Raw genomic sequence first — 26,963 nt, forward strand, 5'->3', positions numbered from 1 at the left:
CGGGGCCTCGGAGCGGAGCAACGGATGTGGACAGCACAGGGAGTGCTGTCCGCATCTTTTGCGGCCCCATTGAAGTGAATGGGTCAGCACCCGAGCTTCAAAAACTGCGGCTCGGATGCGGACCCGAAAAACGGTTGTGTGCATGAGGCCATAGGTCCATGAAAATCACTGACACAACACTGATGGCGGCCATGTTCTATCAGTAATTTTCACTGACCATTGCTAGGAGATGCTCTGGAAATTAATTTCAGCCTAGCAGTGTCCGTGGAACACGGATGACACATGAAGGGCGAAAAAAGGGACAGATGGACCAAACATGGATCCTTCATGGACATCTTCACAGAAGCAACACTGACTGACTTGTCGCGGATATTATCACTGACACGGACATGTGAATAAGGCCTCATGCACACGACCGTTTTATTCCGTGTCCGTTGCGCCGTTTCTCGTGATTTTCTGCGGACCCATTGACTTTCAATGGGTCCGTTGAAAACTCGGCTAATGCACCGTTTGTCATCCGCGTCCGTGATCCGTGGTTTCAGTCCGTCCAAAAAATATAACCTGTCCTATTATTTTCGCGGAAAATGGTTCGCAGACCCATTCAAGTCAATAGGACCACAAAAAAACACGGAGGCACGCAAAAAAAAAACGGATGACGTCCATATGGCATCAGTTTTTTTGCGGATCCGTTTTTTTTAGCGGATCAATTGTAATAATGCCTATCCTTGACATGCACTATTTTTCTTGCGGGGCAATGGAACGGACATACTGATGCGGACAGCACATGGTGTGCTGTCCGCGTTTTTTTTGCTAGAGTGGAAGCGGCTGCTACGGGGCCCAAACCGAGAAGGGGCCAATCCGAGAGGAGGGCTGAAAGATTTTCTTGTCAGGGCCCTCTTAACAGTATTATACATTTCTTACAGTCGTTTTGCGCCATTAGCCTGAGGAAGCGAATAGCGCAAAACAGCCGTTGCTGCTGTTTGTTTTTGCCTGTGTGGCGTTGCCCGCCTATGCCATGTAACTTGCCCTCTTTTCTTTTGATGGAATAAAAGAAGATGTTGAACTACAATGGTGAGTGCCGTCCTCCTATTTCTTTATGGATTACAAGACATCTTGTTTGAGGCTGAGCACCGCCAGTAGTGACAAGGAGGCCCGCTACCGTAGTGTAGGAGACAGGGGAGATAGCTAGCAGGGCCCCCCCCCTTCTACTCTATATATATATACATATATATATGTATAGGAAAAGGATGGGGCGGCTGCTGGGCCTGGTCTGAGAGAGCTATCTTGACTAGCCGCAGGAGTGAGGGTTGCACACGAGGAGGGGGTTTGCTGGGGGGGGGGGGGATCGGCATTCAAAAATTTGTTGTTGGACCCAGTGAGTTCTAGTTACAAGACTTCTATAGGCACTGCCCTACAATGTAAATGCTGATGGCTGCTTATAGCTACTCTTCTTTCATTGCTGGTATTTTCCCGAGAGAGCTAAACTTGTACTGTGGAAGAGATAACCAAAATCCGCACCCTTCTGCCGGCCATACCTGTTGAGCTTCTGTGGCACTGGTCAACCCTCTAGTATATATGGGGGTATCCCAGAAGCAGATGTCAAGGTAAAGAAGAATCGGGCAGCTGGATTTCAACATGCCTGATCATTTGTTCTCAAGATCAGTCTGGAGAGGACAGATCATTAGGAAGGAGCCAGAGAAGTCTGGAGAGGACAGAGGACTCTGGAGGGGACAGCTGGGTCTTTGTAGAGAGAACAGAGGGGCCTGGAGAGGACAGAAGATTTTAGAGGAATAGATCACTGTGGAGGGAAGCAAGGAGTGTAAAGGATATAGAGGAGCCTGGAAGGGACAGAGGATTCTGGAGTGCACAGATGAGTCTGAAGGGAAGGGAAGAGAGGAGTCTGGAGGGAAGAGAGGAGTCTGAAGGGAAGAGAAGAGTCTGGAGGGAAGAGAGGAGTCTGGAGGGGAGAGAGGAGTCTGGAGGGAAGAGAGGAGTCTGGAGGGGAGAGGAGAGGGAAGAGAGGAGTCTGGAGGGAAGAGAGGAGTCTGGAGGGAAGAGAGGAGTCTGGAGGGAAGAGAGGAGTCTGGAGGGGAGGGGAGAGGGAAGAGAGGAGTCTGGAGGGAAGAGAGGAGTCTGGAGGGAAGAGAGGAGTCTGGAGGGAAGAGAGGAGTCTGGAGGGGAGAGGAGTCTGGAGGGAAGAGAGGAGTCTGGAGGGGAGAGGAGCCTGTAGGGGACAGAGGAGTCTGAAGGGGACAGAGGAGTCTGAAGGGGACAGAGGAGTCTGAAGGGGACAGAGGAGTCTGGAGGGGACAGAGGAGTCTGGAGGGAAGAGAGGAGAGGGAAGAGAGGAGAGGGAAGAGAGGAGTCTGGAGGGGAGAGGAGCCTGTAGGGGACAGAGGAGTCTGAAGGGGACAGAGGAGTCTGGAGGGAAGAGAGGAGTCTGGAGGGAAGAGAGGAGTCTGGAGGGGAGAGGAGCCTGTAGGGGACAGAGGAGTCTGAAGGGGACAGAGGAGTCTGAAGGGGACAGAGGAGTCTGTAGGGGACAGAGGAGTCTGGAGGGAAGAGAGGAGTCTGGAGGGAAGAGAGGAGTCTGGAGGGGAGAGGAGCCTGTAGGGGACAGAGGAGTCTGGAGGGAAGAGAGGAGTCTGGAGGGAAGAGAGGAGTCTGGAGGGGAGAGAGGAGTCTGGAGGGGAGAGGAGCCTGTAGGGGACAGAGGAGTCTAAAGGGGACAGAGGAGTCTGGAGGGAAGAGAGGAGTCTGGAGGGGAGAGAGGAGTCTGGAGAGGTCTGGAGGGACAGATCACTCTGGGGGAGAGAGGAGCCTGGAGGGAGGGCAGCGGGGTCTAAAGGATATAGAGGAGCCTGGAGGGGACAGATCCATCTGGAGAGGACTGAGTTGTCTGGGTTGTGTAGAAGACAGAGGGGTCTAAAGAGGGCAGAGGAGCCTGGAGGGGACAGGGGAGTTTGGGGAAGACAGAATCTGGGGGGGATAGAGGCGTCTGGCAGTGGCTTACTCCCTCTCTCGCTATATAAGGCAGTTTTAGAAGCGAAATCCCCGTACCACCTGAATGTTATCTGCGCCGGTTATAACACGGCTGCATTATTAATAGTTGCCCATTGTAGGGTAACCCTCATGGCCCTCATGGATGAAAAGGTATAAAAGCAGAATCTGTTCTGTGGGGGCAGGGTGCCCGGATGTGAAGGACAACAGTAGTAAAGAACGGGCTCTAACACCCAATGTAAAGAATACAAATTTAGAGACTGAAAAGATATTTACCGTAACTCTCAAATATCATGGCAGCCATCGCTGGAGATTTGTTTTGCAACTAAGCTGCAGAACCGGAGCATGAGAATTTTTTTTAAAAAGGGGCCAAAAGGAAAAAAAAACAAAAAAACGGGAAGTTGTGAGCGAGCAAAATACATGGAGTCTGCTCTGCAAAAACCAGTCAGAGCAGGCAGCTGTGTCTCAGCACGCAGGCCCGGCCGTGCCAACTTCCCTCTATAGAGTCCTGAAATATCTTCAGTTTCATTTCACTACCTGTATATCCCTATACTGTGACCACATCGAAACCCAGGTTGGGTGAGCAGCACCTCAGTGCAGACATTTGTTGGAAGTTCATCTTCTGCTCGCTTCCATCCGAGCTAATTTTGCTCCATTCTGAACCTGAAAGTATGAAGGAGAAGCCTGTGGGGTCTTTGGATCCTGTTTTTGCAGTTTCTTTATGATGGGTCTCCAAGCCACAAAAGCCATGTTTACCTTGGCACATGGTGGGGACAGGTGTGAACTGTGCTGACGCAAGGCTCCTTCCTGATCTCAGAGTAAACCCTAAGCTTTAACCCCAGCCTCCTCTGGCCCCTGATCTAATTATGGCCGAAATGAGAAAACCGCATTAAGAAGGGGCTGCAAGAGCGGAATTGTAGCCGCTGACACCCTGCATCAAGGAGACATATTACAGCCTTAAAGGGAACCGGTCACGTTGAACATGGTGTCTGAGCTGCAGGCGGTATGTTATAGAGCAGGAGGAGCTGAGCAGATCGATATATAGATTTATAGGAAAAGATTCAGTAAAACTTGTAATTTATACATTGTAGCAGGGCGCGGCCAGAGGTGGGAGAACGGAGCCTCTAGGAGCAGGAACAACGCCCCCCCTGCACCTAGAGGCTAATTAGCATATTATAAAAGTTAGATTTCTGGAGTAACGGGGGCATAGATAAAAGTAGGAATGGGCTAGTTAGGTTCAGCTGATATTAACACATCGCTAATGTCAGCTAGTTTAATAGGGTTAATTCTGGTGACAGAAACCCTTTAACTTCCTGCTCATTCTGGGCTTTGAAGTCCCGGAGGCGGTCCTATCAGTGATTGACAGATACCTCTGAATACACCGCCATAGAGGGAAGGATGTCAATCACTGATAGGACCGCCTCCTGGACTTCAAAGCCCAGAATGAGCACAAATTTAAATGTATAAATTACAAGTTTTACAGAATTTTTTCCATAAAACTATACATCAATCTGCTCAGCTCCTCCTGCTCTATACCATGGTGTCTGTAGCTTACATTGCATTTTCATGTTGACAGTTTCCCCTTAAGAGCATTGTGAGGAGAACCACCCTGGCCACCGTCGGCAGTGCCCCTGTTGTTGGGACCGCACCCCCCCCCCCCCCCGCATCTTTCTTACAGACTGCTTGATTGGCGTCTGAAGAAACATCAGCCGTATGGACCAGCTGTAGTGAGGAATGGGCTGGTTTTGGAGATATATGGTCCCCAGAGCACATGACTTTATATAGGGAATGCAGTATATCGGAACGTCCATCTAGAGTCCTGCAGTGTGGATCCAGAAGAAGATAGCCTAGCTGACTAGTGACACTCCAGCTCTGCTATATGGGGAGCTCCGGGCAGCTCCTAATTACACAAAAACAGTTACTTCTGAAACTAAAAGAGATTTCACTGAAAAACATTTACTCCAAATTAATGTCATTTCCAAGAAAAGGGAAGTACAATGTGGACGATACAACATGGAGGAAGGGGTCAGTGACGCAGCATTAGAGGGTCCAGGGCTGCACCTGCTGGTCAGTGGCATCTCCACCCAGGACCATCAGACACCGTGCTTGGCGGATGTGACCCTTCAACACCCCCCGGTAAACCACACCCACCATTTAAAACAGGTACAAACTGGTTAATGAATATGAGCTTTTGTGTTTCAATTCCTCAGCGTTTCCAAGATTTCTGCTTGCTGTCAATGAATGGATGCATTCTTGTTTACATTCAGAGGCTGGGGCTACACTGCGATCTTTGGCAATGGAATATGTCACTGTGTATCCTCCCCAGCCATAGCCCTGCTCATTCAGCTCAGGATCTGTTATAATGTATCAGTGCATGCAATAGATATCAGCCTGGAGTCCAGCTGAGGATTAAAACATAACTTTTATTTTATTTATTAAGAGTAGTATAACATAAAACGGGAGAACAAAGGAAAACTCTAGCAGGATAGCAATCTATAGCAGGATTCTATGGGCAGAGATAGGGGTTACCTCACCCATATATTCTGCCTCCATAACATCCATCCATCTGCTTTTGTTTTATGTTTTGGCGACACACTTTATCCGCCTTGATGGAATTTATGTTAGGAGGTCGCCTATTCAGTCGCTTTCGATCGTTTGTTTTCCGTCTTTGTCTATCTTTAGCGCGACTCTCCGCCACTTATGGTCATGGTTTAGAGGGGTCTGCAGTTACTCCTCGCCGTGACAGAAGTCCTACCTAACCTAATCTAAAATCTCAAGGCTAGAGCTCCCCCAACATGTTTCACCACTGAACGTGGCTTCTTCAGGGGAATGGAGCTACTATCAACAAGAATGATCTTCAAAAGTGCTCTTTTAACCTCTGTGGGTGTACTGCAGCCAAACGCTGCTAAAGCATCTTGATTGACAGTCTAGTGGCCTAATCTGAGCATTAATTGCTATGTTTTCGTCATATAATCGCGTCTTGCGTTCAAACCTGCACACTGCGCATGCGCAGGAACTTATAGTTTTATAATCGGAGGTATGACAGTACTGAGCATGCGCCTATACTTAGGCATTTCAGCTATGTTTTCGTCATATAATCGCGTCTTGCGTTCAAAACTGTACACTGCGCATGCGCAGGAACTTATAATTTTATAATCGGGAGATGACAGTACTGAGCATGCGCCTATACTTAGGCATTTCGGCTCACATTCATACTTATATATTCGAGGTTGCGCATGCGCGGAAACTCTGAATTTATTTTCATAAAACCTTCGGAGATGTGATGATACAGCGCATGCGCCTAGACTTAGATTTCTAGTTGCATTAATCCTTCACTAGTATATACAGCGCATGCGTAAATACTTTAACATTTTTAATCAGAGATCTAGTTATACTGGGCATGCGTCTGAAGTTGCGCATGCGCAGGAACTTATAATTTTATAATCGGAAAATAACAGTACTGAGCATGCGCCTATACTTAAGCATTTCGGCTCACGTTCATACTTATATATTCGAAGCCTAGACCTAGATTTCTAGTTGCATTAATCATTCAGTAATATGTACAGCGCATGTGTAAATACTTTGACGTTTTTAGTCAGAGGTCTAGTTATACTGAGCATGCGTCTGAACTTTAGGTTTTTAGTCTCTCCTAGAAATCTCTTTTCAGATATGTACTGCTTATGCATGAAGACTTTAGTATTTTGATCAGAAGTATAACTATACTGGGCATGCGTCTATGTTTTAAGTTGACCGGAAACGGGAGTCTACTAGTCTAGGAAACGAGGCTATTTGAACTATATATAATTTGAATTTCCTGGGTCCAAAGGGTCTTTGAAATATTAAAACAGCTGAGGATTAGCTACACTGATACAATGTAACAAACCCTCAGCATGATAAGCATTAGGTCAGGACTTCCATCTCTGAATATAAATAAGAATGATCCTGTTCACTGACAGTAAGCAGAGATCATGAGAGATTGAAACACGGCATGCATTATACGGTTGGAGGACATTTTCTTGTACTATGGTGTCGTTCTTTGTAGCTTCCACTACACGCCGTCCATGGTCCTCTTGTCCCCTATACGTCGCTCCACCTGTCGCCGTAGGCTTTGTAAGGCAGCGAGTAGTCCGTCTGGGGCCGATTGATCCAGCGGGTTTGGGTTTGCCTCAGTTGCTCTTTCTGCTCTTGTTCAGACAGTAACTTGAGGACTTTTTCCTGATCTTTGAAGGGGCTTCTCCCATATTCCTGCAGCAGCCACATTCTGTACTGTAGGGGCGAAAAACAGGGACATAATCTGAGATTATAACAGGGACTGGAGAGGCGTCAGGATTCACAGCCCTGACGGCTTTGTGATAGAGGTCCAAGAGGGTCCACCAGCCCAGGGCCACGATGTCCATTCATACCACTGGTTTCTCTGATCTCTCCTTCACTTTTACTCTGAAGTGTGGGGAAAAAACCTGCTTCTTCTTGGAAACCATCAGCAGGAAAGCTAGCTGCTGACGGATCTCGGCGTCTTACCGAGGATGGGCTACCACTAACCTATACCCGTCTATAAAACAACCAAATCCTATAGTAATTGTGTATGACGCTACATAATGAGATAGAAGACACTTCTGATTCTTGGCGTCCTTGGGACAGCCTGCTTTGTGAAACTTTGGGTCATTTCTCAGCTGAACACTTTGAACCTCCAGATCCCGGACGTCCCTGTGAATTAGGTGCCGATCACAGGAGACATTTATACTTGGGGGATGTGGTCACTACCCCAGTACACATCATGCCTCGTGCTGGGTCATCATGGTATAAGCTGGGCTGGACAGGACTTTCCCCACGAGTATCACACCCAGAGCCGGTAATGTGCACCTACCATTATTAGTTCACAATAATCCCCATCCTGACACCTCCTTCTGGCTCTTGCTTTGATGGACCGCTGGCCTCCATGCATTAATGCTGGATTCATGCAAACCATCATTTTAGGCCACAGGTAAATCTGCAACCAAATTCATGTCCTATATGCAGATTTAGATGTGGATTTGCTGCAGATAACTTTGCAATGCGTCAAATCTGCAGCAGTTCTGTAGCAAACTCACATCCAAATCAGCATCAATATCTGAATGCAAGACATGCAAACCTGGCAGCAGCAGGAGAAGTCAGTCTCCTCACTACTGTAGCATCCCTGCCGCTCTCCTGTCTGGCTATCGCAGCCCCTTACTTCTAAGTAATTCCAATAAGATTCCTGCCTTAGATGACATTTGGTCCAGGCGGTGAGCTGAATCCTGCAGATAGGAGATGGCTAGGTAGGTGTAGCTAAAGGCTCATGGGACCCAGTGCAGAAGTTCAGTTTCAGCCCCCCTAACCTCAGTGCTTTGGGGCACCGGTGCAACCAGCCTTTCTACTGCCTGAGGCAAAAACTGAAATGGCACTCTACAACTCTCCCCCCCCCCCCCCTTCATGCCAAATTCTTAACATACAGGTTAATACTGCGCCACATACCTCTTACATCCAGTGACGTCTCCTCTGACCAGACCACCATGATGATTTCTTCAGCCATTTCTTGTCTTTGCAGAGTTTGACAAACAGACATCTTAGTTTCCTACTTTTCCCATCATCATCCCATTTACCACCTTCTGAACTCTTCATCCTGCCCCCCAATACTGTGCCCACTGTGCTCCCCAATCCTATGCTGCAGAAACAGTCCCCCTGAAACAATAGTAACATGCAGATAGTTCCCCTTCAATAATTATTGCCCTAAAAAAATAACTGTGCCCAGAAAATAGTGTCCCTGACACTAAGAGCTCATTCAGACGGCCGTATGCTGTCCGCAAAAATGCAGATCTGGTTTTTTGCTGACCCATAGACTTCAATGGGGCCATGTCCATGTACAGGACATGTTTCATTTGTTTTTGCTGAGCCGTGCAATGGAAGAAAAAGCCCCATAGATGTGAATGGGACAGCATCTAATCTGCAAAAAAACAGATCCGCATTTTTGCGGACAGCATACGGCCGTCTGAATGAGCCCTAATAGTGTAAACATGATGTCCCCCAAAAATAATTCTGCTAAGCTGATACTGTGCCAGGGAGGCCCCCACATAATAGTGCTCCCCAAGGACTCACCAATAGAAATGATTATCTCCCAGAATGCACTTTGTGTTAACAGTGCCCAAATATTAATAATGCCCCCATTGTGCCCATACTAGTAATCATGTTCCCCATAGTCCCCCAGTAGTAATAATTCTCCTTATAATGTGTGCTATTAGAAAAATGAACCCTAATGTGTGCCAGTACAAAAAATACCCCCTTACAATGTGCGCCAGTACATTAAAAACCCCATTGTAATGTGTGCCAGTGCAAAAAAAAATACTCCTTTACAATGTGTGCTAGTACAAAAAAAAACAACTTACAATGTGCCCCAGTAAAAACAACACCTCTTATAATGTGTGCCAGTACAAAAATACCCCCTTATAATGTGTGCCAATATAAAAAAGACCCCTTTATAATGCGCAACAGCACAAAAAATGCCCCCTTATAATGCGTGTCACCACAAAATGCCCCAAATTTAGTGCCCGTCATCAAGCCGCCTGTGCCGGCCTCTGATAGGCTACAAACACTAGGCCTGAAGCCTTTCATAGGTAACGGTGGGGCACCACAGTATCTAACTGTATTCCTATCCTCAGGACAGTGACACCTAATTGGCGGTGCGCTACTGGCAAAGGGGCCAAGAGCCCCCGAGCTTAGGGGCCCGGTCACAATTGTGACCGCTGCAAACCCTAACTACACCTCTACTGTCAGGACCTTCCACCTGAATGACATCACCAGAGAACTACAGGTTCCAGAGATTCCATAGACTGAAGACTTCTTGGTATTTGGCTCCATGTTCCAGTGTGCGGTGGTGGTACCACAAGTCAACTGGTTACCATCATTCAGCGTCTTCCTTTTCTAGGCGCACTGTATGTTGTGGTTTCTTCCCCCTTCCTGTCTACTCAGCTAGCCATTTTGCTGGTGTTTAGCTCAGCCACAGTCTTGGTATTTCTCTTTGCTCATCCTCAGAGCCTCTGACACGCGATGCTTCTCCCAGCAAAGGGTGGAGACACCAAGCAACTGCGGATCTTGAGGTAACCGTGATTAGAATGCAAACCCTACACTTCAGTGATTATATATATATCTGAGGGGTTAAATGGCCAGGTTCGGATGTATCCCTAATCCTTGCCATTACAGACAGTGAGGGTACAGCTCTTGTGCCCGTGCCATCCAATGGACATGCAGTAAGGAGAATTCCATCATAAAGGGAAACTCCTCATTTGAGCTACAGTTTATAACGTTTCATAGTTAGGGAGTGTGAGACGGCACCATTCAGACAGTCTCTTTTCCCAGGGCTTATTGGGCATACACAGCAAAACGATGAAGGCTTCAGCAAACAAAATAACAGTTCATGGAAATATAAGCTTCTCACCAGCTTGTAGGTTTTCACCTAGAGATTCCACTTTGCATAGTGGTCTTTTCCGTGGGTCTTCCTCTCAGACCAGCACACACACACTGCTCTCTGGCCACGTGGTCTTGTCCGTGGGTCTTTCTCTCAGACCAGCACACACACACTGCTCTCTGGCCACGTGGTCTTGTCCGTGGGTCTTTCTCTCAGACCAGCACACACACACTGCTCTCTGGCCGCGTGGTCTTGTCCGTGGGTCTTCCTCTCAGACCAGCACACACACACACTGCTCTCTGGCCATGTGGTCTTGTCCGTGGGTCTTCCTCTCAGACCAGCACACACACTGCTCTTTGGCCGCGTGGTCTTGTCCGTGGGTCTTTCTCTCAGACCAGCACACACACACATTGCTCTCTGGCCATGTGGTCTTGTCCGTGGGTCTTCCTCTCAGACCAGCACACACACACTGCTCTCTGGCCGCATGGTCTTGTCCGTGGGTCTTCCTCTCAGACCAGCACACACACTGCTCTCTGGCCGCGTGGTCTTGTCCGTGGGTCTTCCTCTCAGACCAGCACACACACACTGCTCTCTGGCCGCATGGTCTTGTCCGTGGATCTTCCTCTCAGACCAGCACACACACTGCTCTCTGGCCACGTAGTCTTGTCCGTGGATCTTCCTCTCAGACCAGCACACACACACTGCTCTCTGGCCGCGTGGTCTTGTCCATGGGTCTTCCTCTCAGACCAGTACACACACTGCTCTTTGGCCGCGTGGTCTTGTCCGTGGGTCTTCCTCTCAGACCAGCACACACACTGCTCTTTGGCCGCGTGGTCTTGTCCGTGGATCTTCCTCTCAGACCAGCACACACACTGCTCTTTGGCCGCGTGGTCTTGTCCGCGGGTCTTTCTCTCAGACCAGCACACACACACACTGCTCTCTGGCAGCCTTTTAATTAGTTTTCCACCTGGTTGAGGTAGGAACACCCGGAATGGAGTATGGGAGTGACCTTCCCACCCAGGCTCTTCAGTCACTCCGAAATCCTGGACCCAAACTCCAGCTACCACAAACTCAGTGATCTTCACGGTGGCATCACTGGTCACAACCTACCTCCAGGACTTATATCACTGAGAGTAGCAGCCTCAGTGATACATGCCTGCCTTCTATCACCTCACCCATTGAATGCTTACAGGAGTTACAGAGATAGTCTACCATAGAGAGGTCTACCATAGACCAGTGGTCAGCTGTAATTGTGGATAAACCTGTCAGTAAGTGCTCAATCTTCCTGCAGCGCCCCCAGAGGGGAAATGAAGGATTTCACAGTGTCCATTCACATCTAGGTATTGGCTGTGCAATGATATGTTAGTGGTACTCTCCCTTTTAATCTTCATATAGTGAGCTTGCACTGGAAGGTGTAATCTTTCTCATTTCTCTCATCAAAATCTAATTATTTATGGTCAGGGGCCACGTTTCTTATGCTATCATGGGCCCCCGCTGCTCTGTTTTTCTCTCACTTGTTACTTTGTTTCAATCTGGTCTGTAATGCGGCAACACAAAGCAGGCCATGAGGAACAGATACTGTCCGGACCTCGTACACAATATATACAGGTAGCAAAAGAGAAACAGAAGGACAACAGCAAAAGCTTCATCTCACCCGGACTGCGACATTGCGAAATGCTGCAGAGCGGGATTCCTGGGAAGACATCTGACAACCGCTGTGATGCTGTGGTCACACTAATCATGAGCTGCTATCTTCTCCGTCGGTGTAACTGTATACACTGTATGCCATGTCACTGTATATAATGTCATTGTCTAATACTGTAGAGGGGGCCTTGACAATAAAATCTTTTACTCCTCTTCCCGGTTGAGTTTGGGCCCAAAAGCAACCGCTTCGCTCATAGCTACGCCCCTGCGCCGATTTTTCGACAGATGATCACTAATGAACATTCGTAGTAACACTCCTTAACGATCATCTGGCGGTCTAATACTGCTGCCAACTGCCCCATGAACAAGCAAACGTTCGATCATTGGGCAATCCAAATCTTTTGACAGATTAAAAAAAAAAATGCATCGTTTGCAGGCGGCAGATCGTGGTGTCTACTCACGATCTGCTGCCGCCTGCCAGCAAACAATGATTCAGTATAGAAAAGAGCGATGATATATACATCACTCCTCCCCATTCCCCATACTGTGGAGGAGATCGCTGCATGTAATAGCAGCAGTCTCCTCCGCTAGCAAGCAGAAGATTGCCAGGAAGGAACGCTTCCTTCCCGACAATCGTCTGCCGCACCGGGCTCTTTAATACACCCTTAAGAATTAGGCTTGTTTCACACTGTCAGTATTTGCTCAGTTTTTTGTAAGCCACAACATTGCCAATGCCATCGCTCGTCCCCAAACTGAGTTCTTGTTTGCTGACAGCCGATCGTTGATTTTTAAGCCTGCCTAAAAATCTAGATTGTCCAATGAATGAGTGTTTGCTTGTTCATCAGGTATCAGCTGCATGTTTAGGGCTGTATTACAACACCAGATCATCGCCCGTTTATTGTCCTGTGGTTTGTGCAGGCCCCTAAATTATCATTTCTGGGCAGCAGATTGTGGTGTTTAAACAGCCTCTACTGCACAGAAACAATGCAGCTGTATGAGGACGAGCGATAGCAATAGCGACTGCTCCTCCGCATACTGTGGAGGGGATTGCTGCATGTAAATGGAAAGCGTTACCCTCACTGAGCGAGCAGCTGAACACTTCCTTCCCGACAATCTGCTGCTCATCTGCGCGTGTAAATACGCCTTTAGGCCTATTGCACACGACTGTGGGGCTTTTTCAGTATTTTGCGGTCCGCAAAAAACGGATCCGCAAAAAATACGGATGACGTCCGTGTGCATTCCGTATTTTGCGGAACGGAACAGCTGGCCCCTGATAGAACAGTCCTATCCTTGTCTGTTATGAGGACAATAATAGGACATGTTCTATCTCTGACCAGAACATAAAAACGGAAATACAGAAACGGAAGGCATACGGAGTAACTTCCGTTTTTTTTTGCGGATCCATTGAAATGAATGGTTCCGTATACGGAACGCAAAAATCAGGAACGTAAACAGAAAAAAAAAACGTTTGTGTGCATGAGGCCTTAGTCCTAGGACTGGTGGGAGATATTCCCCTTGGTCAGGTGACTGGTTGGCAATTGGAGATGTTCCCCTTAGACCTATCACTGTATGACAGGTTGGAGATGTCTCTTGGTCATATGACTATTTGGAGATGTCCATCTTAATCCTATGACTGGTTGAAAACGTTATCCTTGGTCATATGACTGGTTGGAAACGTCCCCACTGGTCATATGTCTGGTTGGAGGTTTTCCCCTAAGTCCTATGACCAGATGGAGATGTCCCCTTTCTACTATGACCAGTAGTGTTGAGCGCGAATATTCGAATTGCGAATTTTTTTCTCGAATATCGCAATTTCGAGATTTTGCGAATATTTAGAATATCGTTCTATATATTCGCGAAATAGAATATTCGTTTTTTTTCTTTTTTTTTTTTTATTATATTTTTTTCTTTCCCACTTCCCTAAAGTTGTTCTTACCTGTCCTTTGGATTCCTGGCTTACTGGCTGCTCCAGTCAGTGGCGTTTTCAACTTACTGCTATATTCCATATTAGCTAAATTACAATCTAATCTATATGTGTATTTTACGAAATTTCGCAATAGTCGCAATTGCGATGCGAGTAATATAACACGAAATATTCGCATGAAGATTTCAACTTAGCACTGCTATACTCCATATTAGGCTAGAATATGGAGTATAGCAGTGCTAAGTTGAAATCTTCATGCGAATATTTCGTGTTATATTAGTCGCATCGCAATTTCGACTTTTTCAAATGTTCTTAATATTGCTCTAACTTCGTCTTTTAGAAATTTCGTAATATTGCTCTAACTTCGTCTCTTAGAATATTACGAATATTCTAAAAGACGAAGTTAGAGCAATATTACGAAATTTCGTAAAATACACATATAGATTGTAATTTAGCTAATATAGTGCTATAATCCCTTTTTTTTCCTGTAATTTTTTTTGCCTCTTCTGAACTTAAGTTTTGTAAAATATGTACACTATTAAAAATTATTACTATAGCAGTATATTAGCTTAAATACAATCTATGTGTATTTTACGAAATTTCGTAATATTGCTCTAACTTCATCTTTTAGAATATTACGAATATTCTAAAAGACGAAGTTAGAGCAATATTAAGAACATTTGCAAAAGTCGAAATTGCGATGCGAGTAATATAACACGAAATAGTCGCATGAAGATTTAAACTTAGCACTGCTATATTCCATATTAGGCTAGAATATGGAATATAGCAGTGCTAAGTTTAAATCTTCATGCGACTATTTCGTGTTATATTACTCGCATCGCAATTTCGACTTTTGCAAATGTTCTTAATATTGCTCTAACTTCGTCTTTTAGAATATTCGTAATATTCTAAGAGACGAAGTTAGAGCAATATTACGAAATTTCGTAATATACACATATTAGCCTAGCCATAGTCATTAGCATAGGAACGTTGCCTTATACTATCAAGATAAATTTTCGCAATATGCGAAAAATAATTTCGCGATAATTGGAATAATTGCGAATATTCGATTTCGACGAATATAACACGAATATTCATGCGAATATTCGCGAAATATCGCGAAACCGAATATGGCACCTCCCGCTCATCACTAATGACCAGTTGGAGGTGTCTTGGGCCTATAACTATTTGTAGATGTCCCTTGGGTTATATTACTGGTCGGGGATGTCCCTCTTGAGGTTTATGTCCAGTTGTAGATGTCCCTCTTGATCCTATGACTGGTTGGAGGTGCCCCCTTGGTTGTTATGACCATTTGGCAGTGTCCCCCTTAGTCTTATGACTGGATGTAGATGTCTTATTCTGACTACAGCATGCACAGTACAGGACATGGGGCCCCTGGAGCAGCTCTCACACTGTGTGACTTGGGATGCAGGGACAGCGCTGTGTGTGGTCTGCGGGGACATCCACAAGTGTCACAATGACAGCAGGGGTTAATTTAAATGGTGTTGCAATCTAAGTCAGCAGTTCCTTCTGCATGTGATGTGTTCAGTTGTTGATGGACACATCATGACCTGGGAGAATTTCTAGGTGATGACCAAAGCTTGTGTGAATGAGAAAAGTGCGGTGTCAGAGTCCTGTGACCCATCACCCTGCCCGACGTGTGACCTGCCAACACAGAACGGCAGGAATACAGCCACCAATGTCACTCAGCACAATCAGGACACACATGACTCAGCACGCAGTGTATGTAAGGTGTGAACGAGGCGCTGTGCAGCCAACAGAGGCCCCCATAAGTATTAGTCCTGGATTCATTACACGCTGCTCTTACTACTGCCCCCAGCACCCCTGACTGGATATGGCAGAGCGGGACGGGGGCATGTGGAGGACATGGGATAGACGGGCATGTATTCTGGTCACTTCTAGTGAGCCCCATAGTATCAGCCTCATCATAGTCCCCATAGTATCAACCTCATCATAGTCCCCATAGTATCACCCTCATAGTAGTCCCTATAGTATCACCATCATAGTAGTCCCTATAGTATCAGCCTCATCATAGTCCCTATAGTATCACCCTAATAGTAGTCCGCATAGTATCAACCTCATAGTAGTCCCTATAGTATCAGCCTCATCATAGTCCCTATAGTATCACCCTCATAGTAGTCCCCATAGTATCAACCTCATAGTAGTCCCTATAGAATCACCCTCATCATAGTCCCTATAGTATCAACCTCAGGGGGTTCCTCCCGGCCATTATCACATTATTACGTTACCTCTTTCACTAGGGTCATTTCATATTCCTGCAGCTGCTGCTGAAACCCGAGGTTCGGCCCCACATAAGACCTCGCGGCTCTCACAGCCGACAGACATTCCTCCCAGCCAAACGTTGTCACCGTCATGAGATAGGCAACCAAGATGGTGGTGCTGCGAGACACCCCTGCCAAACTGAGAGAAGACAATTCAGTGCACCCCGATACCCACAGCACACCAGTACCCAGATTATATACATCCACTGGCCTCGTCAGTGTCCGAGCCGCCACCTCAGGGGTTACACAAACAGCATTGTTTCTGTGCAAACTATCAAATATAAACCGTCTCCTAATAGGCTCCTGCTGAGAGTCCATCGCATCCAATATCCCCCCCTACAAATAGTGCCGTTGGTTCGTGATATAAATCACTCCTACCGGCCTGTTCCTTGGATAGTCCAGCCGTGGTAGAAGCTCCAATGGCGTGGCTCAATCCCACAATTTAGTTCTTTTTTTCAGATGGGAGCGTGCCCCGGCCGGGGTAGGTAGGAGTGATCTATGTTACGAACCAACTGCACTATTCGTAGAGGGGAATATTGGATGCGGTGAAATCTCAGCAGGAGCCGATTAGGAGACGCTTTATATTTCATCGTTTGTGCAGAAACAATACTGATTTTATATTATTTTAGTCGGTTGCGGTACCGGCAGTTTCTGCAGCACTATCAGTCTGCGTTGCAGAATAGAGCCAGTGATTACTATTCTTGTTGATAAGTTACACAAACGTTTTGGAATCGTCTAATAGACTCTGTGTCCCAAATGTCATCATTGACAAGATCTCTGCTACATGTAAGTGAATGGGAACATTCACAGGGTAAAGAGATCTAATGCAGGAGAGAGATTTGTGCAGCTGATGGATTTATCACAGAGGATTGTCTAGACTGGATACAATTGTAACAAACCTTCAGTATTAGGTATGGCTTTATATAGATATGCTCCCATTCACTGACTGCAAGCAGAGATCTTGAAATAGTGATGAAGCGAAACACAAAATCAATCAGAAAGTTACAGAACTTTTCATTATACACTGATAAAACTGGACACCGGCCCTTTAATATTCTCCTGCATTTTCACTGGATGTTATATTTCCAATAAATCCTGGTCTGAAACTAAAATTTAAACTGGTTTATGAATGAGGCACTGCCCAGTGTATGAGGCACTGCCCAGTGTATGAGGCACTGCCCAGTGTATGAGGCCCTGCCCAGTGTATGAGGCACTGACCAGTGTATGAGGCACTGCCCAGTGTATGAGGCCCTGCCCAGTGTATGAGGCACTGACCAGTGTATGAGGCACTGACCAGTGTATGAGGCACTGACCAGTGTATGAGGCACTGACCAGTGTATGAGGCCCTGCCCAGTGTATGAGGCCCTGCCCAGTGTATGAGGCCCTGCCCAGTGTATGAGGCACTGCCCAGTGTATGAGGCATTGCCCAGTGTATGAGGCACTGCCCAGTGTATGAGGCACTGACCAGTGTATGAGGCACTGACCAGTGTATGAGGCATTGCCCAGTGTATGAGGCCCTGCCCAGTGTATGAGGCACTGACCAGTGTATGAGGCACTGACCAGTGTATGAGGCACTGCCCAGTGTATGAGGCCCTGCCCAGTGTATGAGGCACTGCCCAGTGTATGAGGCATTGCCCAGTGTATGAGGCACTGCCCAGTGTATGAGGCACTGCCCAGTGTATGAGGCACTGACCAGTGTATGAGGCACTGCCCAGTGTATGAGGCACTGCCCAGTGTATGAGGCCCTGACCAGTGTATGAGGCCCTGCCCAGTGTATGAGGCACTGACCAGTGTATGAGGCCCTGCCCAGTGTATGAGGCACTGACCAGTGTATGAGGCACTGACCAGTGTATGAGGCCCTGCCCAGTGTATGAGGCACTGACCAGTGTATGAGGCACTGACCAGTGTATGAGGCACTGCCCAGTGTATGAGGCATTGCCCAGTGTATGAGGCCCTGCCCAGTGTATGAGGCACTGACCAGTGTATGAGGCCCTGCCCAGTGTATGAGGCCCTGCCCAGTGTATGAGGCACTGACCAGTGTATGAGGCATTGCCCAGTGTATGAGGCCCTGCCCAGTGTATGAGGCACTGACCAGTGTATGAGGCACTGACCAGTGTATGAGGCACTGCCCAGTGTATGAGGCATTGCCCAGTGTATGAGGCACTGCCCAGTGTATGAGGCACTGACCAGTGTATGAGGCACTGCCCAGTGTATGAGGCCCTGCCCAGTGTATGAGGCACTGCCCAGTGTATGAGGCACTGACCAGTGTATGAGGCACTGCCCAGTGTATGAGGCCCTGCCCAGTGTATGAGGCCCTGCCCAGTGTATGAGGCACTGACCAGTGTATGAGGCATTGCCCAGTGTATGAGGCACTGCCCAGTGTATGAGGCACTGCCCAGTGTATGAGGCACTGACCAGTGTATGAGGCACTGACCAGTGTATGAGGCACTGACCAGTGTATGAGGCACTGCCCAGTGTATGAGGCACTGCCCAGTGTATGAGGCCCTGCCCAGTGTATGAGGCCCTGCCCAGTGTATGAGGCACTGCCCAGTGTATGAGGCATTGCCCAGTGTATGAGGCACTGCCCAGTGTATGAGGCACTGACCAGTGTATGAGGCACTGACCAGTGTATGAGGCATTGCCCAGTGTATGAGGCCCTGCCCAGTGTATGAGGCACTGACCAGTGTATGAGGCACTGACCAGTGTATGAGGCACTGCCCAGTGTATGAGGCCCTGCCCAGTGTATGAGGCACTGCCCAGTGTATGAGGCATTGCCCAGTGTATGAGGCACTGCCCAGTGTATGAGGCACTGCCCAGTGTATGAGGCACTGCCCAGTGTATGAGGCACTGCCCAGTGTATGAGGCACTGCCCAGTGTATGAGGCCCTGACCACTGTATGAGGCCCTGCCCAGTGTATGAGGCACTGACCAGTGTATGAGGCCCTGCCCAGTGTATGAGGCACTGACCAGTGTATGAGGCCCTGCCCAGTGTATGAGGCACTGACCAGTGTATGAGGCACTGACCAGTGTATGAGGCACTGCCCAGTGTATGAGGCATTGCCCAGTGTATGAGGCCCTGCCCAGTGTATGAGGCACTGACCAGTGTATGAGGCCCTGCCCAGTGTATGAGGCCCTGCCCAGTGTATGAGGCACTGACCAGTGTATGAGGCATTGCCCAGTGTATGAGGCCCTGCCCAGTGTATGAGGCACTGACCAGTGTATGAGGCACTGACCAGTGTATGAGGCACTGCCCAGTGTATGAGGCATTGCCCAGTGTATGAGGCACTGCCCAGTGTATGAGGCACTGACCAGTGTATGAGGCACTGCCCAGTGTATGAGGCCCTGCCCAGTGTATGAGGCACTGCCCAGTGTATGAGGCACTGACCAGTGTATGAGGCACTGACCAGTGTATGAGGCACTGCCCAGTGTATGAGGCCCTGCCCAGTGTATGAGGCCCTGCCCAGTGTATGAGGCACTGACCAGTGTATGAGGCATTGCCCAGTGTATGAGGCACTGCCCAGTGTATGAGGCACTGCCCAGTGTATGAGGCACTGACCAGTGTATGAGGCACTGACCAGTGTATGAGGCAGCCACCGCCATGTAAACGACATTCATGGATAAACTGGATGCTCTTCTTAAAATGCTGGATCCTGGAGAAGAAAAAATACATTATAATAATGACACATGGTTGTCACAGCTCCGCCCCCTGTTGATGACATCACTGATATAATGACATTAGGGATGAGCGAATCGACTTCGGATGAAACATCCAAAGTCAATTCCAAGTGGTACCTTGGAACCGAACCCGAGTTCGGGAAATGGTTTTTTACAGTACAAATAAATTTAGGAAGTTTTTACGCGAAGTCATAACTTCTGCTCATAGGAGCCAATACATTCTAATACTGTACGGAGCGCTTGCTCCATACAGTAGTAAAACAAAGTATTATGCAAATCGACTTCGGATGTTTCATCTGAAGTCGATTCACTCATCCCTAAATGATATCCACACACCTTATACCACAGTGACATCTATTCATCTATTACTGCTGACAACCTGCCTGTATATCCTGTCTGAGAGGTTGTCACAGCCCCGCCCCCCTGTTATGAATAAGAGAATAAGGCCGCTTTCACACGAGCGAGTTGTACACTCTGGACTCGGAGCGTGAGTATAAGACAGCTCCTGTCCTGAACCTCCAGCACTGCCAGGGTCGCATAGCATTATATTGATTTATGATGCTATTTAACCCTTACAGTTCTGAAAAGTATTGTATAACACTGACAGCATTATTTCAATGTTATCCAATACATTTCAGACCTCTAAGGGTTAAATAGCATCATAAATCAATATAATGCTATGCGACTCCGGCAGTGCTGGAAGTTCAGGACGGGTGCTGCGCTGCAAATCCGCAGAGTGACACTCACTCATCTGAAAGGGGCCTAGGAATATACACTGTATCTTTCTAATTAAGTTTTGTTTCAGTTTCTCACTGCTTTCAAGATCTATGCTTGCTGTCAGTAAACACAAACATTCTTGTTCCCACCAGTGCTCCTGAGTATAAGTGAGTGCTGTTGCAGTGTAGGTGAGTGCTTCAAAATTAAGGGGAGTGCTCCTGAGTGTAGGGGAGGGCTGCTGAGTGTAGGGGGGTGCTGCTGAGTGTAGGGTTGTGCTGCTGAGTGTAGGGGAGTGCTGCTGAGTGTAGGGGAGTGCTGCTGAGTGTGGGGGAGTACTGCTGAGTGTGGGGGAGTGCTGCTGAGTGTGGGGGAGTGCTGCTGAGTGTGGGGGAGTGCTGCTGAGTGTAGGGGAGTGCTGCTGAGTGTAGGGGAGTGCTGCTGAGTGTAGGGGAGTGCTGCTGAGTGTAGGGGAGTGCTGCTGAGTGTAGGGGAGTGCTGCTGAGTGCTGCTGAGTGTAGGGGAGTGCTGCTGAGTGTAGGGGAGTGCTGCTGAGTGTAGGGGAGTGCTGCTGAGTGTAGGGGAGTGCTGCTGAGTGTGGGGGAGTGCTGCTGAGTGTAGGGGAGTGCTGCTGAGTGTAGGGGAGTGCTGCTGAGTGTAGGGGAGTGCTGCTGAGTGTAGGGGAGTGCTGCTGAGTGTAGGGGAGTGCTGCTGAGTCTAGGGGAGTGCTGCTGAGTGTGGGGGAGTGCTGCTGAGTGTGGGGGAGTGCTGCTGAGTGTAGGGGAGTGCTGCTGAGTGTAGGGGAGTGCTGCTGAGTGTAGGGGAGTGCTGCTGAGTGTAGGGGAGTGCTGCTGAGTGTAGGGGAGTGCTGCTGAGTGTAGGGGAGTGCTGCTGAGTGCTGCTGAGTGTAGAGGAGTGCTGCTGAGTGTAGAGGAGTGCTGCTGAGTGTAGGGGAGTGCTGCTGAGTGTAGGGGAGTGCTGCTGAGTGTAGAGGAGTGCTGCTGAGTGTAGGGGAGTGCTGCTGAGTGTAGGGGAGTGCTGCTGAGTGTAGGGGAGTGCTGCTGAGTGTAGGGGAGTGCTGCTGAGTGCTGCTGAGTGTAGAGGAGTGCTGCTGAGTGTAGAGGAGTGCTGCTGAGTGTAGGGGAGTGCTGCTGAGTGTAGGGGAGTGCTGCTGAGTGTAGGGGAGTGCTGCTGAGTGTAGGGGAGTGCTGCTGAGTGTAGGGGAGTGCTGCTGAGTGTAGGGGAGTGCTGCTGAGTGTAGGGGAGTGCTGCTGAGTGTAGGGGAGTGCTGCTGAGTATACTTGAGTGCTGTTGCAGCTTAGGTAAGTGATGCTGAGTGATCGTGCAGCGTTTAGCCCACAGTTGCAGATAAGGCCACTTTCACACTCGCGTTTGGTGCGGATCTGTCTTGTATCTGCACAGATGGATCCGCACCAATAATGCAAACGCTTGTATGCGTTCATAACGGATCCGTTTTCAATATTCATCAATAAAATGTCTAAGTCAATACAGATCCGTCTTGACTTACATTGAAAGTCAATGGGGGACGGATCCGTTTTCAATTGCACCATATTGTGTCAGTGAAAAACGGTTCCGTCCCCATTGACTTACATTGTGTGTCAGGACGGATCCGTTTGGCTCCGCATAGTCAGACGGTCACCAAAACGCTGAAAGCTGCGTTTTAGTGACCGTCTAAAAAACGCAACGGAGACCAAACGCAGCCAAATTGATGCATTCTGAACGGATCCTCATCCATTCAGAATGCATTGATCCGTTCTGGGACGCTTGTGAGAGCCCTGAAACGGATCTCAGAAGCGGACCCAGAAACGGCAGTGTGAAAGTAGCCTAAGCCATGGTTTTAACCCTGGGATGTCAACAATGAATGATCCTATTCAGTGACAGGATGCACATATCTTAAAAATGGTGAGAAACTGAAACACAAAAGTTTATTAGAAAGTCGCAGTTTTATTTCCAGTATCTTCAGTCAGGAAGCTGAGCTTTTCTTCTGCTGTCTCTGTGGTTTCAGATCATATGGCAGGAGGCAGCCGTGCTGGCTGTGAAATGCTGAATGTAAGGGCTCGTTCACACGAACGTGCGATGCCTGTTGCTGTATTGCGGACCGCATTTGCAGATCCGCAATACATGGGCACCGTTCCATGTGCATTCCGCATCACGGATGCGGACCCATTCACTTCAATGGGTCCGCAAATCCGGAGATGCGGAACGGAAGCACGAAACAGAACACTACGGAAGCACTACAGAGTGCAATACCCTGGGGTTTGGTTACGTGCCTCCGCACCGCAAAAAGATAGAACATGCTCTATCTTTTTGCGGAACCATTCAAGTGAACGGGTCCACGATCCCCATGCGGCTAGGCAATTTGCAGTCCACGGTTCGGGCTTCACACGGTCGTGTTAACGAGCCCTAAGCTGTGCATGGAGGCGAGATGAGGGGGCACGGACAGAAAGTCATATTCCAAAAAGAAAGAAAAAACTAGTGCCCTCTGACCCCTGAGTGTCCAATCTACCTATCATACAATGCTTCGGGCACACAGATAACCAGCAGCAGAAATCTGTCTGTCCTGATTGTTACAATGTATCAGTCTGGAGTTCAGGCTGTCTGTATCACAGGGGATTGTCTAGACTAGATACATTGTAACAGACCCTAATAGGACATGAGCTGGGCTGGGTCTGTGCAGGTTTTCAGCCCCTGGATGTGAACACATTTAGTGACTGCAAGCAAAGATTTTGAAAATCATGAGGAAATTAAATATAAAGTCAGAAAAAGGGGCAGAACTTTTCACTAGATGATGATATGGCTTCAGTCACATAGGACCCAGCTGCAGTGTTCATGAAGGGGGGCTTGAGGATCGTTAGGGGATATTATTTTACGCCTCATACATCGCACAGCAGCCTTAACGCCCACGTATACCGGTGTGTAAACCCCCTGTGCGTTTCGCTTACTACTCCTGTACACACTATTACTGCTCGATGTTTCGCAGTTTTAAGATCAATTAATTTCCTGTACTAAAGGAAAAAGTCTGAAGATTGAGGCCTCGTCTCAGAGAGGTGATAAACCCACTTCCTCCTCAAGGGTCCGCAGAATGGACGATGTACCGGCAGTGAAGACTGTACAAACTGCCAGCGCATGAGAACATGCAAAGGGGCTCACCAGAAACCTGCACTGACTCATTGTAACAAACTATCAGGACAGGAGAGAAATTTGTGCTGCTGATGGGATCAGCAGCGAGTTCCTGTGGATTCAATTGTAGCAAACTCCGCTATAATGAGTAATTATTGTTTATTTTGGAGAAGTTTTATCAAAAACATAAAAAAATATTTGCAGAGATCTATCAATGTCACTGCGCCTGGAAAGTCTCTTGATTGGCAGCAGAATGTGTGGCGGACGCTAACCGCTAATATATGAAGTGTATGCAGCGCAATTTATTTCTTTTGCAACATACTAGACACAAGTACAAGTTGTTTTTTTTACACAACTTTTGCGCCATATTTTTGTCTGTGCCTATTTCCCTGTGTTAAATCCGCAGCACAGTTTCCAATATGGCAGGACTAGCAGGGAGGCTGGAAGACATAAGGGCGCCTTTTGTAGCAGAAAAACCGCGACGGATAATCAGTTCCATTCAGAAACCCTTGTGCTTGCCGCCCCATTCAAATGAATGGAATTTATTGCCACAAAATCTGCCGCGTGTGAAGGCACTATAAGATCTGAAGGTGGAGAGAGGCTTCTACACGTCACAGAGCGTTGTAATGGTCTGCAGATCTGAAGCGAGGTCAGGGGTGTAATAATCTGCAGGATGTATCACTGTATCAGCAGGTAGAGAGGACAGAGCGATGTTCTGCAGATCTCTAGAGAGGTCAGAGATGTAATAATCTGCAGAATCTATCTCTATGTATCTGTCAGGAGGTAGAGAGGACAGAGCGATGTTCTGCAGATGTCTAGGGAGGTCAGAGATGTAATAATCTGCAGGGTATATCATTATGTATCTATCAGGAGGTAGAGAGGACAGAGCGATGTTCTGCAGATCTCTAGAGAGGTCAGAGGTGTAATAATCTGCAGGGTCTATCTCTATGTATCTGTCAGGAGGTAGAGAGGACAGAGCGATGTTCTGCAGATCTCTAGAGGTCAGTGGTGTAATAATCTGCAGGGTCTATCTCTATGTATCTGTCAGGAGGTAGAGAGGAAAGCGATGTTCTGCAGATCTATAGAGAGGTCAGAGGTGTAATAATCTGCAGGGTATATCATTATGTATCTATCAGGAGGTAGAGAGGACAGAGTGATGTTCTGCAGCTCTCTAGAGAGGTCAGAGGTGTAATAATCTGCAGGGTCTATCTCTATGTATCTGTCAGGAGGTAGAGAGGACAGAGCGATGTTCTGCAGAGCTCTAGATGTCAGTGGTGTAATAATCTGCAGGGTCTATCTCTATGTATCTGTCAGGAGGTAGAGAGGACAGCGATGTTCTGCAGATCTCTAGGGAGGTCAGAGATGTAATAATCTGCAGGGTATATCATTATGTATCTGTCAGGAGGTAGAGAGGACAGAGCAATGTACTGCAGATCTCTAGGGAGGTCAGAGATGTAATAATCTGCAGGGTATATCATTATGTATCTGTCAGGAGGTAGAGAGGACAGAGCAATGTACTGCAGATCTCTAGAGAGGTCAGGGGTGTAATAATCTGCAGAGTTAACCATGGCAGGGGTGGCCCAGATTTGCAGGCGGCAGGGGGGGTTGTTTTGGAGAAGCGGAAGTGGTTGGAGGGTCAGACAGTGAGGCTGAGGAGCAGCAGATTCGGAGGAAAGGCGAGGAAGTGTTTGTTCTTGGAAGCAGAGCCACTTATTGGGTAACCGTTTCTCTGCCGTCACCTGCAGCCCCCACAGAGCCATAGAAATACTGACAAAGGGGGGGTTCGGGCCGCGTCCTGTGAGGTCTTAAAGGGATTGTCTGATTAAGATACCCCAATGTCCTATTAGGAGTGTATATATGATGGGGTGACTGCCCCTTTAAAAAGTGTCCAGAACAGGATAATGGTCAGGTGTCTGGTGTGTGGCCCCTGCTGGTCACCGTAGGCCTCCAGCCTGCAGCCATATATACAGATGCAGCAGGTCTTCACTTAACCCATTAAATACTCCACAAAATGCATTGAAAGTCAAGTTAATGTTTACCACATTGGGGGCCCCTACTTGGCCCCGGATCACAGATAGGAGAGAATCGCTATATTGGAATTTCCTGCATATTGCGGCATCACAGTAACATTAGATTACAAGCTCTTGAGGCCAGAAGCTGCCCCAGCACTCTCAGCCTGTCATACTGATACTGCAGGAAACACCAGTTCAGATTTCCACTGAAACTGACAACCTTCCTCCAGCAAGTGGCTGCGACAACCGCAGTGACTACAGGCTGAAGAAATGAAACTTATCTGCAGTGACATGAGGAGGCGCAGGGGGTCCTTACAGGTTCTGCCGCTCGGAGTCCGAGGCCGCTATACACAGATAGGTCATGTCCTGCAAGACAGAAGGGACACATCATGGAGATCTATGTGGGGTCACCTGCCCCCCACAGTAAACAGACACAAAGCTATACAGACCATAGAATTCCTGTAATCCGGCACAGGGACGGACCCAGAGCATCACACATCCCAGATTATCAGACCCCCCCCCTCTGGTAACACAATGAGCATGAAGCACAGACAGACCGATACTGATCACCAAAAAATAGGGGGCTGCCTCCGCTCTCAGAGCAGTCCTCTGCTACCCATCTTCTGGAATATAGCTGCCGGATTAAAGGAATTGTACTAGAGGGTAAAACACCGATATATAAAATTCTCCATCAGCACAAGCCGAGTATCGGATGATGTCTGCCTGATGTAGAAAGCGAAAAGCTGCAAAATAACATGATTGTCACTGTTATGGGGGCGCTGTGGATGTCACTGTTATGGGGGCTGTGGATGTCACTGTTATGGGGGCACTGTGGATGTCACTGTTATGGGGACACTGTGGATGTCACTGTTATGGGGACACTGTGGATGTCACTGTTATGGGGACACTGTGGATGTCACTGTTATGGGGGCGCTGTGGATGTCACTGTTATGGGGGCGCTGTGGATGTCACTGTTATGGGGGGGGCTGTGGATGTCACTGTTATGGAGGCACTGTGGATGTCACTGTTATGGGGACACTGTGGATGTCACTGTTATGGGGGAACTGTGGATGTCACTGTTATGGGGGCACTGTGGATGTCACTGTATGGGGGCACTGTGGATGTCACTGTTAT

The 26,963-nt window shown here is 47.9% G+C and overlaps 1 protein-coding gene across 1 annotated transcript in view; it reads right to left on the minus strand.

Moving 5' to 3' along the window:
• Window positions 1-6,856: 6,856 nt before the first annotated feature.
• The window catches only part of LOC120980873 (dual specificity protein phosphatase 22-A-like), a 59,093-nt gene continuing 38,986 nt past the window's right edge, over window positions 6,857-26,963 (minus strand). The window contains exons 4-7 of the mRNA XM_040410229.1: window positions 26,146-26,195; window positions 19,863-19,937; window positions 16,256-16,427; window positions 6,857-7,266 (exon numbers count right to left, since the gene is read on the minus strand). Of these exons, the coding sequence (XP_040266163.1) occupies window positions 7,078-7,266; window positions 16,256-16,427; window positions 19,863-19,937; window positions 26,146-26,195 (486 nt within the window). The 3' untranslated portion in view covers window positions 6,857-7,077. The remainder of the gene's footprint in view (window positions 7,267-16,255; window positions 16,428-19,862; window positions 19,938-26,145; window positions 26,196-26,963) is intronic.

Source organism: Bufo bufo, chromosome 10, assembly GCF_905171765.1.
Source record: "Bufo bufo chromosome 10, aBufBuf1.1, whole genome shotgun sequence".
Lineage (NCBI taxonomy): Eukaryota > Metazoa > Chordata > Amphibia > Anura > Bufonidae > Bufo > Bufo bufo.